The sequence below is a fragment of the Esox lucius genome, chromosome 25 (genome assembly GCF_011004845.1).
Source record: "Esox lucius isolate fEsoLuc1 chromosome 25, fEsoLuc1.pri, whole genome shotgun sequence".
Lineage (NCBI taxonomy): Eukaryota > Metazoa > Chordata > Actinopteri > Esociformes > Esocidae > Esox > Esox lucius.
In genome coordinates, this window is record NC_047593.1 from 20,032,123 (window position 1) to 20,046,271 (window position 14,149).

At 43.9% G+C, this 14,149-nt stretch overlaps 1 protein-coding gene across 2 annotated transcripts; it reads right to left on the reverse strand.

The window, feature by feature from the left end:
• Nucleotides 1–301: 301 nt before the first annotated feature.
• On the reverse strand, nt 302–12,186 carry lrpap1 (low density lipoprotein receptor-related protein associated protein 1). Of its 2 annotated transcripts, XM_013140542.4 has the most exons (10): nt 11,709–12,102; nt 11,149–11,293; nt 6,522–6,652; nt 4,228–4,348; nt 3,203–3,293; nt 2,806–2,870; nt 2,587–2,669; nt 2,436–2,486; nt 2,083–2,208; nt 302–882 (listed from the first exon to the last, which is right to left on the reverse strand). In XM_013140542.4, exons 1-10 carry the CDS (start codon nt 11,877–11,879, stop codon nt 814–816), a joined length of 1,053 nt encoding a protein of 350 aa, XP_012995996.1. In that variant the 5' UTR covers nt 11,880–12,102; the 3' UTR covers nt 302–813. The 2 variants fall into 2 exon arrangements, with proteins under 2 accessions (XP_012995996.1, XP_019899381.1); XM_020043822.3 differs by lacking the exons at nt 302–882; nt 2,083–2,208 and adding an exon at nt 2,258–2,337 and having other exon boundaries at nt 2,387–2,486; nt 11,709–12,186.
• Nucleotides 12,187–14,149: the final 1,963 nt, after the last annotated feature.

Consider the following 14,149-nt stretch of genomic DNA (forward strand, 5'->3'; position numbering starts at 1 on the left):
CACCTGTCAGGTGGACAGCTTGTCCCGGCAAAGGAGAAATCATCACTAACCAGGGTGTAAACGCTTGAAATTAGCCTTTTGTTTGTGTTGAAACTTGAGATCTTTATTTCAGCACATGAACCATGGTGTCAGGACTTTACAGGGGGAGTTGATGTTTTTGATCAGTTTAAATATTACTGATGAAGCATTTTCACTGCTACACATCTACAGATCACAGGCCGAACTCCACTAGTTTGACCCGAGCCTTGTATGGGATCTGCTCAGAACTAGTGCTTCATAAAACAGACATTTGGGACACAACCATGATAAAATACACTGTAATTGGATGAAACCATTAACGTACAGGCCTGTACACTTATTTACAAACAGCAGGTATGAGTAAATCTTCAGAATTAAATCAATCATTGCTGATATTTACACTGCATTTTTCAGTAGTACTATCAGATCAGTTGGTCTTAAAACCAATAACTCCACACTCAGGAATATTGTAGCCAAGAAATTAGTCATCTTAACGTTTTGAGGAAAATGGCCTTCGTGTGGAAAGGACCTCCAGTCATGGCTGTCTTGACCAGGACCTCGTTTTACTTCAGGGTTTTCCGTGTTGCCATGGTAGTTTAGTATAGTTGCGCAGGTATCATCTGTCCTTGTTCATCCAGCACAAGGTCGCATTCCGCCGCTCAGAAGTCGCTCTTAGCAACCAAAGACTCACGTCATTGGTCGATAGGCTGTGTGGTTGGCTGACAGGTGAGATGGCGATCCACACGCTGTGATCTGAGCAGAGGAGCGCGTCGTAGAGCCTGATGAGAGGAGCCCTTACAGTTCGTTACGGTCCAGGCCGTTGCGTGAGATCTTACTGGTTAAATCCTGCATGTGTTTCTTCATCTGAAAGGAAAGGGAGCATTCTTAAATTTCAACTGATTAACCGCAATGTGCAACAATTCATAATTGTATTACAGTCGCACTGGAAATGTGAAAGTACCTCTGCTCCAATTACATTTTAATATGTAAATATACACTTCCAATATTCCACGGCTCAAAACAATAAAGGGAACACTTAAGTCACACGTCAGGTCTCGATGATTTGAATATATGAAAGATAAATCTGTACTGTACATTGTGTAATTTGTTATCACCAACCGAGGGCTGGATTCAAACTCACACCGAAAATGTAAGTAAACCGTTGAAATCACAGGCTGTTCCAACCTGTGTGAATTTTATTACAGCAACTCACAATGTGACTCAGTGTGTGGCCCCCACATGCCTGTATGCACTCCCGACAAAATCTGGGCATGCTCCTGACGAGACTGTGGATGGTGTCCTGGGGGATCTCCTTCTAGACCTGGATCAAGGCATCAGTGAACTCCTGGACAGTCTGTGGTGCTACTTGGTGGCGACACCGATACATAACATCCCAGAGGTTCAAAATTGGATTCAGGTCTCGGGAACGTGAGGACCAGTCAGTGACATTAACCCATTCGTCATCCAGGAACTGTCACATGAGGCCAGGCCTAGTCCTGCACCAGGGCCCACTGCACCAGCGTAAGGTCTGACGATGGGTCTGAGGATTTCATCCCGGTACATAACAGCATCCAGGGTACCGTTGGCTAGCAGGTGGAGGTCAGTGTGACCCTCCAAGGAGAATCCTTCCCCCTCACTGCCCAACTGGATGATGTATCAGGCAGCACAACGTTCACCACGGCGTCTCCAGACTCTTTCACGTCTCTCACATGTGCTCAGTGTGAACCTGTTCCTCCTCACACAAAGGAGCGATAGCGGTCTTCTACGGCCCTGTCCGTCTCTCCTCGTGTAAAGGCCCGTCTACTGGTATCTCCTCCATGCTCTTGAGACTGTACTGGGAGACACAGCAAACCTTCTTGTGACGGCATGTATGGATGTGCCATCCTGAAGGAGCTGGACTGTCTGTTCAACCTGAATGGGCTGCAGGTACCGCCTCATGCTACCAGTAGTGACAAGGACACTAGCAAAACGAAGAATCAGCCAGGAAGGATAAGGAGAGAGCAATAGTCTGTGTCCACCACCTGCAAAAACATTCCTTTTTTCTCCCCAGTCCCCCTTTCCTACCTTATATCCCATCTCCCTGGTCTTTTCAGCCAGGTTGTTGTATTTCTCCTTGTTCCTCAGGATGTGCTCTTCATCTCCCAGTGCCTCAACGTGCCTCAGCTTCTGATGGGACAGCTCCAACTGCTCCTGAAGGACCGACAGGACTCATTATTGGTGCACGTCCACACTGATGGAAGTGTGCCAATAATCTTTATTTCCTCAGTAATTCTGAGTGACAATATTGTATATCACTTATTTTTGCCAAGTAAATCGTACCTGATAGTGTGGCTGTGTTTCTCCACTTTAAATCATATTGATGGTTTACCTGATAGTGTGGCTGTGTTTCTCCACTTTAAATCATATTGATGGTTTACCTGATAGTGGCTGTGTTTCTCCACCTTAGTCTCAAAGTGTTTCAGCTCCTCCTGTTGACACACACACACACACACACACGCACGCACCTTTACAATTGATCAACACAACAAAGGTAGAGATTTAAGTAAAACATTCTATTCCCACACACACCTTGAGTGAGTCCAGTTCATCATCTGTCAGGTTGGATCTCCGGGCAGTCTCCCAAAGCTCGATTACCCTGGGCTCCCTAAACTCTAGAGAGGGAGAAAGACTCAAAAGATTAGCTTCAGTTCAACTCCACACTACTTGAACAAAGACTGACAGGAAGAAGATAGACCGGCTTGATGGTGTGTGTGTGTGTGTGTGTGTGTGTGTGTGTCCATCACTCACCACTGTCCTCACTGAACCCTTCATGGCTCAGTTTCCTCAGACGTTCAAAGCCCTGGTTCAGATCTCTACAAACAGACACAACCCATGAATACACTGACATTTCAGTCAGTCCCAGTCAGTCAGTCCCAGTCAGTCAGTACCAGTCAGTCCATTCCCCCGAAGACAGCCGGGCGGACCCTGTGGCACTCCAACAGCAGTGTTAGACCTCGCTACATGAAGAAGCTAAAATAAAAATACCAAACTTCAATACTTTGACTTGCAACAGTTGGGGTGGTTGTGGAGTTACTCTTAATCCTCTTTAAAAGGTAGGTCTTCTGAAAACGGGCATAGGGGGCATGGGGGGGGGGGCAGTCGCCTCTTTAATCCAGACTGAAGTGCCAAGGTGGCATAAACACACCTCATCTTGTCCTTCAAGTCTGTGTGTTTCTGATGGAGGACATGTTCCTTCACCTCTCCTTCCAGCTGTGTGATGACATTCTTATGAATCTCTGTGGATGGATGGGGGAGGGACAAAAGAAGAGTTGACACACCTCTACACGACCCAAGATGTCTGACTAACACAGCACAGGCAGCAGTCAGTGGACTTGGTTGAGTCATTGGACGTCAGAGACGGACGATCTCATGTCTGGTGGCACAAAGTTGATTTCAGACGGCAGGACACCAAAACAAATGAGAGAACAAGAGACAAAAAGGGGTCAGGAAGAGAGAGGGATGAACAGGAGAGAGATGGAAATCGGTTGGTTGATGGCTCTCGAGTACGACCACCTCAGCCAGGCAGAAGATGTGATGGGACCTGTCATGTGTCCCCAATGTCCTCTTAGGCCAGACAGAGAGAGAGGGAGGGAGACCAACCAGACAGAGAGAGAGGGAGGGAGAGACCAACCAGACAGAGAGAGAGGGAGGGAGAGAGACCAACCAGACAGAGAGAGAGGGAGGGAGAGAGACCAACCAGACAGAGAGAGAGGGAGGGAGAGAGACCAACCAGACAGAGAGAGAGGGAGGGAGAGAGACCAACCAGACAGAGCAGGCCGAATGTGAGGACAGCGGTGTGTGACACCAACACACGCCAGGACACAGTGCAGATTTGTTGCGGAAAATTGCAGATTTGTTGAAAATGCTGGACTCCCAGCAACATCAAAGACAAAACCACTCACTGGGGGGGAACAGAAAACGAAGCGGAGTAGTGATGGAGCATGACATGGACCAGAAACAGGAATTAAAGAGAGAGAGAGACCGCACTAGAAAAACACAGGAAAAGACTTCAGACAAAAAAAAAAAAAAGTCTGTGGCCTTCCCAGATTTGAATGATGCAATCTGGAATATTCTATGCATTAAACAATGTACTATGTGATTGATTCTATACATTAAACAATGTACTATGTGTTATAATATATATATCAACTGTAAAGAATGCTAGCTCACCTTCTGTGCGGCTGACAGTATCCATGACGATATTGTACTCTCTGATCTTGTCTTTGTGGTGTTGAAACTCTCTCTTCAGGCTGGCCATCTCTTCCTCAGAGAACTTTCCAGAAGTCTTGGCCTACAGAGAAACACATTGACAAGGTTGGGGTAAGACACCCACATGTCACAGAGGTAAATAAATACAGAAAAACATACACATTCTCTTTAATAAATAAGTTGGCTGCTAAGTTGATGTGGGGAAACAGCGAAGAGAAAGATGTCTAAATGGTTTGTACCTGGGTTTAAAGCCAAGACAGAGAGGAAGTATTCCCCATAAACAGAAACATACTGGACAGATATTGGTGTTTCCATAAACCGAGACACTCTGTATAATGATTGGTTAGAGACATACTGTACGAATGTTGGTGTCCTCCAGGACCCCCAACAGAAACATGTTTGTTATAGCCTCAGACAAACACAGAGCCAAACGTGTCCTGTATTATGTGAAGAAGTTACCAGTCAGGGAGTAAAGCAGAGGACTGAGGACACCTCCTGGGGGGGCCAGTGTTAACATTCAGGGAGTAAAGCAGAGGACTGAGGACACCTCCTGGGGGGGCCAGTGTTAACATTCAGGGAGTAAAGCAGAGGACTGAGGACACCCCCTGGGGGGTCCAGTGTTACCAGTCAGGGAGTAGAGCAGAGGACTGAGGACACCCCCTTGGGGGGTCCAGTGTTACCAGTCAGGGAATCAAGCAGAGGACTGAGGACACCCCCTGGGGGGTCCAGTGTTACCATTCAGGGAGTCAAGCAGAGGACTGAGGACACCTCCTGGGAGGGCCCAGTGTTACCAGTCAGGGAGTAAAGCGGGGGACTGAGGACACCCCCTGGGGGGTCCAGTGTTAACAGTCGGTGTGGAGGTGCTGTTGCCGATTCCCACAGCCTGAAGTCTGCCCGGCAGAAAGTCCAGCACTCAGCTGTACCAGGTGGTGTCCAGTACCAGGAGGTGTCCAGACCCAGTGCTCTGATCAGCTGAGGGAACAGTGGTGTTGAATAACGAACGGGAGTCAACGTGAATCTCCTCATCCAGGTCTAATGTGTATTGCGGCCATGGAAACAGTGTCGTTTGTGGATCAGTTGTGGTGTTCGGCGTGACCGCGGATTCAAACGGGTGGGCCGGAGTTGGTGGAAGACAGGGAGGAAAACCCAGAAATATCGGCCTTGGTAAGGGGAAAAGGAGCATGAGAGACAAAAATGGATGAATAGCAAGTAAGAAAGAAAATCTCCAAATTGCAGCCTTCTTGAATTGTAAGACTGGATGAAAGTGAAAGAGTTAAAAAGAAAGTCAGAAAGAAATGAAGTCCTAAAAAGAGAAAGACAGGGACAGATTTTTTTTGGGGGGGAAAGGCAGACTAACAGAAACCACGATTGAAAAAATTTAATAAAAAAAGATGACAAACGAGCTATAATGGCCGCATATATATTGTAAAGTGTAAATGCTAGAGAGAAAATCCACAGCGGGAGAGAAACTAGAGGTGGATCCAGGCTGGAACCTCCACCTCACAACCAGGTGGATCCAGGCTGGAACCTCCACCTCACAACCAGGTGGATCCAGGCTGGAACCTCCACCTCACAACCAGGTGGATCCAGGCTGGAACCTCCACCTCACAACCAGGTGAAGCCCATTAACACCCACCCACATTAAACAGATGCAGTTTGGACGACATGGCAGGGAAGAAACTGGATGCCGAAAGGATCGAAAAACGGCAGTCAGATAACGTAGATAAACAGAAGCCAATAAGAAGCCAATTAAAGTAGGTGGCCTGGAGAGGACTAGCAGTGTGACACAATGACAGCAGGGAACACGGAGCCATTTGTCCCCTTACAAAGTCTGATTCATTGGATCCAACTGCACTATTCTGTCAGTGGTCTACAAAGAAATTGGCGATATTGTTTTAAAAAGAAAAAAGAAAACAGCCCATACATGAAATACATCCTCTGTAAAGCACTTCACAGAGTACTTATGCAGCAAACTGTAGAAAACAAATGAACTGAGGATACACGTCTCTGACACATTTCTACCACCATACAGTAGAATGTGTTCAGTGTGGGAGCAGCCATTTCTCCTCCTACACATCCTCTTCTCCTCCTCCCCATCCTCTTCTCTTCCTCCACTTATTGTCAGTGGTCATCAAACATGTCTCCTTGCTCCCTCCCACCTTCTGTCCTCCTCTCCTCCATGACCTTATACAACCCCCCCCCCCCCGTTTCTTGTTCCTCCATCTCCACCTCCTTCTCGCAACTCCCTCTCTCACCTTGTTCCACAGTTTGTCCAGTCTGGGATCGTCAAACCCGTCTTCGTCTGTCCTGTCATGGTCCTTCAGGTTGTTAGACTCCAGAGACCTGGTGTCTTTCTTCCCATCCATCCCATACTTAGCCAGGATCACTGGGGCGGGGGAGACACAAAATGGATGCCAGTTTACATCACTAAGTATTGGCAAGGATTACTAGGGTGGGGGAGACACAAAATGGACGCCAGTTACATGACTACTCATTGGGGGCAGGCAAGGTTCTGGCAGCAACGACACTTGCTACAGACAGTGACATAAACAAAGGACTGCCCAGTCATTTTGGGTGGTGAACACACAACCACCCACGCACCTCACTAGGTATTACAACAAACAGCGCACACACACCTCTACAACACACACACACACACACACACACACACTTTCCTGCGCCCTGAGCGCATTCTCAGCAACACCATTTGATATTATAACAAACAGTACACACACCCTTTCATAACACCCTCAACGTCCATAACACACACCTCTCTACGCCCTGAGGACCTTCTCAACACATCTATTTTATATTACAAAAAACAGTACCCCCCCCCCCCCCCCCCCCCCCACACACACACACACACACACACACACGATGGGCATTAAGGCAACAAGCCCTAAATAATAGATGCCCCGCCAGCCTGGCACAGTGCTCCTGTCAAGGCGCTTCACGGTCATTAACTGTGGTCTCGTCAGGGCCCAGAAACACTACGTAGTACGCAGGTTCAGACCAGGGTCGTCTTGGGGATAGGGGGGCCATTTGGGACGATATTCACCGAGTGAACTGACACAGAGGTGCCAGGGCTTCGCCTTCATAACGTGTGGAAAACAGGCTAGCGAGCAAGCTCATGTATTTATGTAGCACAATTCATACATCGGAGCAATTCAATGTGCTTTGCAAAGAAAAAGAAAAATATAAATATACAATACCATAAAAACCAATACTCAAATGAAAACATCCTAACAATAAGAAATACAATAAGAAAACAAAGATTAAAAAGGGGATACAAATATAGGAAACTATAAGGCTAAACAGTGTGGTTAGGTTTAAGTGCTCAGTCATAGGCATGTGAGAAGAGAAGTGTTTTTAACATGGAATTTGGCAGTGTGATGGCAGTGTGATGGCAGTGTGATGGCAGTGTGATGGCAGTGTGATGGCAGTGTGTCGAGACAACACGTGGAAGCTTTAAGATGCTGAACGGTATCTTCTAAGGATTTTTGATCAACTGTATTAAAATGCGACACAATAACCAAGTTATGTCTTGGTGGTCGTGGTGACGGTACAGAGTCCTTGTTAATCTGTGTAGTTCTGATGTTCTGTCTAATACTTAGAATTTTTTCACTAAATAAACACACAAATTCATTACATTTCAAGGTGGACATGAGTTCTGATGCTATCGGCTTTATTGGGTTTGTAAGCTTGTTGACCATGACAAATAGAGTGCGGGTATTGTTGATATTCTTGTTGATCATCCCTGATAAATGTTGCTGTCTGGCCCTGCGTAACTCATTGTTGAAGCTACCAAGGCTTTGTTTATAGATGTCATATTGAATTTGAAGTTTAGTTTTCCTCCACTTATGTTCCGCTTTCCTACATTCTCTTTTCAGGGTGCGATCCATCATGGTGGTTCTCCATGGTTCTTTCTGTTTGCTCATAGTTTTCTTTACCTTTATTGGTGCAACACGATCCATGACATTCAATATTTTGGCATTAAAATTATCCAGGAGTACATCAACCGAGTCAGCACTTGTTGAAGAGATTGCTATGGCTTCCATAAACTGAGCACTGGTACTCTCATTAATGTACCTTTTCTAAACAGAAACATTTAGGGTGATAAGTGATTCAAAAAAGACACAGGACAGGGCCAAGTCTTTAACCATGACAGAGGAAATATCGAGACCTTTAGAGATAATGTGGCCTTGAGTGTGTGTACGCTCTTTCACATGTTGAGTGAGATTAAAAGTGTCAAGTAGTGCAAAACGTTCTTTGGCATTATTGTCTGTATTATTATCTATGTGGATGTTAAAATCCCCTGTAATAATAAACAAATTATAATCAACTGATATAACAGAGTAGTTCAGCAAAATCATCAATACAATTTGCAGAATATCATGGTCTGTAAATGGTTAAAAACTAATTTAATCTAGGTTGTAAGATATTATAATGTAATTTACCAAGAATGATTTGTTGGCGAGAGATCTGATATTAAGTAAAGCCAGCTTAATAGATATAATAGGGGTTCCTGGACTAGTAGGTTGACGTGTTACAGATTAGACAGGTTTACTTTATAAGTTGCATGCACTCGATTGATTCCTTCTATTTCTAATCAACACAGGAATAGAGATACTGGGTCCTAGCAGTGGGCATTGCTATTTCCACAATAGCAGGGACCTAAAGCACATCAGAGTATATTCTGTGCTCTGTGGAAATAAAGGACAAGGCTGTTGGGGGAGAAGTGGGACATGGAGGGGGAGGATGAACATTGAGAAAGATGAGCTCTGCTCTCTTTGGTTAGAACTAGCTCCCTGAACTTTCATCTTTTTTGTTTTTGTTGTCACTTTGAATCCGATTAAGACTCATGCAATGAATTAACATTTTATATAGTACCCTTCAAATAAATGTTTCAAAAATTAAAATGAGTTAGTTTATAATAGTATGTAATATTTTGTTTTCTTAAATGTTCATTATTTACATATTTTTACTACAACATCATAAAGTAAAAATAATACAAACCTAAAGCACAGACCTGTTTAATTGAGCAATATTTTAAGTGTTTTTAATTTAATGTTTTTTTACTGCTGTTTAATAAAGCATTATAACAGTCACATAGAATTTGAGGACAAGTTAAAGGCTCAAATGAATGAAACAGCTCATGAAATCTGTTGATCTCCACCAACCATATATAATAAAACTTACTTAGTATTATGCCATTATATAATTACTATCTGGTTGGGAAATAATACTAATGATTGGATGTTCTATGGAAGGCAGGGCTACCTTATAAAGAATAATTAATTGAATATATTAAAATGAGAAAGGTTAGCTCTGACTGGGAGAGGTTTCATCACTTACCCCAAGATGCAGGGACACTCAGTTCAAATTCAGAAATGTGTGGATGCAATATACTACTGATCCCAGGCTGAAGATAAATAGAAACATTTATTGTGTGTGTGTGTATGTGTGTGTTTGTGAGCGAACAGAGTTCATAAATCTAAACAGTGTCTGCCAATATCGTCACAAACAGCTGGGTTCATCAAATGGCTCTCCAGAAGAAATAACGGCCAAGGTGACATTCTTGTTGGCTGTGTCCTGAACCAAGTAAAACGTCCCAGTCAGGTGAACATCCCTAACAACCTGCTGTCTGAATCAGTGTGGCTTTAGAGCAGCGTTTCTCAACCCTGCTCCTGGGCGCCTCCCTGCCCTGCATGTTTTTCGATCTTTCTCTGTCCTAACATACCTGATGTTAGTGATGGCCATAGGAGGCTTCATTACCATTCTTCTAGCAGCAGGATATTATGCTAGCAGCGCTAATTCTCTTTATTTTCAGAATAAAAGCAATCATTGAAATATATAAGGCAATATAGTTAAAAGTCTAGTCTGTAAATGTTATGTTTAATGTCCGTTACAATAGTGTTATTGTCTTTTCATTGTTACAGACCAGATTGTTAACTATATTGCCTTATATGTTTCAATGATGACTTTTATTGTGATAAAGAAAATCTGAGTGCTGCCAGCATAATATCCTGCTGCCACAACATCGCCAATGAAGCCACATTTGACCATCACTACCTGATGTAGCTCATGAAGGACTTGATGATGAGCTGATCATTTGAATCAGGTGTGACAGAGAAGGGAGAGATCCAAAACATGCAGGGTAGTGGGGCATCCAGGAGCAGGGTTGACAAACACTGCTTTAGAGGAAACAGGACAGAACATCACTAAAGACCTGCTGTCTGAATCAGTGCAGCTTCTGTTTCCAAACGCAAGGTGTATACGCGTCCTCTGATTAATCTACCAACAATCTCCCATCATGTCCTGTACACCCAAAAACAAATTCACAGTAATAGAAAAATGAAACTGCCGTTGCTAGTTTACTGAGGAAACACTGAATATAATGCTGTAGGCTGCTCGCTCGGTAAGTTCTCCCGTTTACATTACGTCCAGCAAGCCACAGTAATATAAAGCGGCTCGCTGTATTTAATGAACCAGTGTTCGTTCATTTAAAAAAAAATAAAAAATACACTGCATGAATGCTTACTACGCCAGTCTTAGTGCTTGCAACTTGGGGACAATGGCCTACAAAGCCTTCTAAACAGGGGCAGAGGTCCACGGTAATTCTCGGACACAAAGACTAAGGAAAGTTAATGACCAGGAAGTATAGAGCTAGCTTTTCGCACGTGACATCACTTACTAACAAAATGTATACCGTATTGTCCCACGCCTACTTGACAAAGGTGTAGTGTTTCCAAATCACGATTTTTTTTCTCCAGGAACAATCGCAGTTCAAAGTCGGAACATTCTAGGTTGGTCTCGACTGAGTCTCGCTGTTTAAAAGTTCCACTATAATATGCCCATAGGCTATTTGACTCCCTCCCTCACCGTTAAAGCTGCGACGTAGCTTAGCTTCCCTCTCTCCGTTCTCGTCCATCCCTTCTGCCTTGATTTTCTTCCACTGAAGTTCATCTTTCTCCTGTATCTTCAGATCGCTGTGCAGCTCGGCCTGGCGCACTGGGGGCAACTGCATCTGGAGACCAGGAGGGGGAGGGAGAGAGGCATGGAGGGGAGAAAGGGGGTTTGTTTATGTTATGGGGGATAGATTTGGTTTGCTATGAATGTTTTGGCCTAGCCTGGCTGGTAAACAATCAGAACTCCCATAACCACCTAACAAATGTTGAATAACATTTTGCTAATGGCTATGATACAATGTCATTTTTTTTCCATTCTTAAGATTCAAAGAATTCTGGACACAGCATTAGCTTGCTGGGCTGCTACGAAAAGCCATTGTATATTGTTAGGACTATACACAAATTGTTAGTTAAGATAATTCACACCTTTTTATATATATTAGTACAGACAATTCACTCGTTTTTAAATGTGCGATGTTGAGTATTTTCATGTAGATTTATAGTAAGTTTAAAAGCTAGCATGATTTTACTTACCCTGATTGCTTTCTCCCACACCTGGTTGAGTTTAGCTATCCTGAATTCCACTGTGTTCTTTCCGTCTATGGATGGTTTACTGTTAATCTGGTCATTCATTTCTCGAGAATACTTTCCTGCCATAACACCGACACCAAGACACAACACCGTTACCAAATAACCCAACTTCATTTTGCCCTGGACTGAAAAATATACTGATACGTTTCTGCAATAAACCCAAATTTACAGTAGCGTCTATAGTTTTGTCTACCAAGTCCGACTATCGAAAGTCATGTGATAAGAAGGGGGCTGAAGCTTCCTAAATGACCAGCATCATGGGATGTGTAGTTTTATACGAGGCCATTAGCGGTGAATGGGAAGCTAGGTACACTTCAATACCCACACTGTATATCGAAATCGTTCCCTAGTAACGGAGGACGCGTGAGCGTTTGAGCAAATAGGAATCATCCACGCATTGGAGTTAAATGGATGATTTAATGCCGTCTTTCGCACATAAAAAACTGCATACTCAAGCAGTAATCGGTCACCAATTTAGAGTTAACCATCACTTAACAGTAAAATAGTTATTGCTTTGGAACTGATACACACAAACATACATTCTATATGAAGTTAGGCTGCCATTGTGTTCCAATAATAATAAGAATCCACCAAGCCATTCCGGATTCCAAAATACCAACTTGGAATATACATTGAATCCCCACAATCATACAGTAACCACAGCAAAAGCACACCTACGTGTATCTGTTATGGCAACAATGGAACAGTGTTCATTTAAATGTAAATGCGCAACTGGGTAGAGAAATTGAGACTTCTCCTAAAAATCAGCATATTGTCCAGCGTGGAAACACACGTTCCCGAGATGAATCCAGAGCAAAGTTGCGGGCATTATAACACTACAACAGATCCGAAAACAATTCCTGGCATGTCTAAATTCACATTCAGCCCTCCACCCCCTCGTAGAATTTCAGTTTACTGGCAGGCGGGCCAGTCTCTGGAGGTCGGAGGGCGAAGCCTTCGCAAGACAGAGCAGAGAGAGAGACGTCTAACAGCTGCTTCCATGCAATCATCTTCATGGGTCAGTAACCGCTTGTCTATCCACCTGTCATACCGTAGAAAATAAATACATGTATTGTCGTTACATACTAACATTCTTACCTTGTCTACACTACATGACAGCGTTTCTTGTTCTAAATGTAATACATATTTTAATTAGTATAGTTGTCTAAGACACACTGAATAGCATTCCTAACAGAGGGCTTTGACAGAGGCTACTACCAGAAGTCACTTTTCATAGCATGTTTGATTACTCCCAACTGATGTCAGTGATAGCAAGAGAGGCATTTCCAAACTTCACCCAGAGCCTCCTAACCTGACATGTAAGTTCATTTGCGAGTTCTGATTTTCTTCTGGTTCAAGTTCAGCCATTTAGATCCCTGATGTTAAGGTTCAGTGGCACGTGGTCTAGTTGCATGTGCTGTTGCAGAGGACTAAATACCCAGGAACAGTGGTATATATTAATATTACAAATAATGACTAGTCATAATTTATTCATGTCTTTTAAAATGTTCTTCCCCCAATTTGGAAATGTTCAATTCGTGATTATGACCTTGACTCATCGCACTCCTCAATCAAGTAGGAAGTAATGCCATCTCCCAGAGTGCACCTCTTTTCACCAGTGCCCGACTGGGAATAGGCAAATCGGAAATACTCATTTGGGATTCAGTGCGGTGTATCCTTGGCCCGGTCCAGCTTTAGTGGATCCATTTAAAAAATGTGATTCATGTTTGTTGTATCAACCTGGAATTGCTACATGGTCAGACTTGATTAAAATGCTAATTGAACTAGATGCTAGAGTCACGCCAGAGGAGTCAGGCCTAGCCAGCTGCTGTATATAAAACTATTGTTTCAGCCAACCTCAGCTTTCTGCACAGGATGAACGAACCACATTTGTAGTCTGACCCCAAACACATAACTCCACGGTGTGTGTGTCTGTGTGTGTGTGTGTGTGTGTCTTTGTGTGTGTGTCTGTATATGTGTGTCTGTATGTGTCTGAACTTTACAGTTCCCCAACTTGAGCAATTTCAACCAGGGTTTTATGACCCCTCTACTCAGGCCTTGGGATGGAGGGCCAAATGCCCCCCTGTTCCCTATATTGCAGGGCACTATTTTAGACCAGGGCATTGTAGTGCACTATAAATGGAGTAGTGGGCCATTGCGGACGGTCCAGTGCTAGTCTTCTCTGTTGAAGAACAGCTCTGTTTTTTCTGGGCTCTGTGGGTGAATTATGTGTCTCTCCAGAATGACTTGTGTGGTTAGCATGGGGGGAAATGTCTCTCAAATATTAACCAGGAGCCATCAAGCCTGGCAGAGCTCAGACTGAAGCAGAGAGCATTTACTCTTTGAATGACTCTCTATCTCACTTTCTGTATATCACTCTCTGT

Excerpts from the sequence above, each read along its gene's own strand:
- lrpap1 (XM_013140542.4), bottom strand. The coding sequence starts at position 11,879 with ATGAAGTTGGGTTATTTGGTAACGGTGTTGTGTCTTGGTGTCGGTGTT. Across the intron at positions 11,294-11,708 it reads TGTGGGAGAAAGCAATCAGG|ATGCAGTTGCCCCCAGTGCG; the intron begins GTAAGTAAAATC and ends CCTGGTCTCCAG. Across the intron at positions 883-2,082 it reads CCAGGGAGATGGGATATAAG|ATGAAGAAACACATGCAGGA; the intron begins GTAGGAAAGGGG and ends CTTTCCTTTCAG.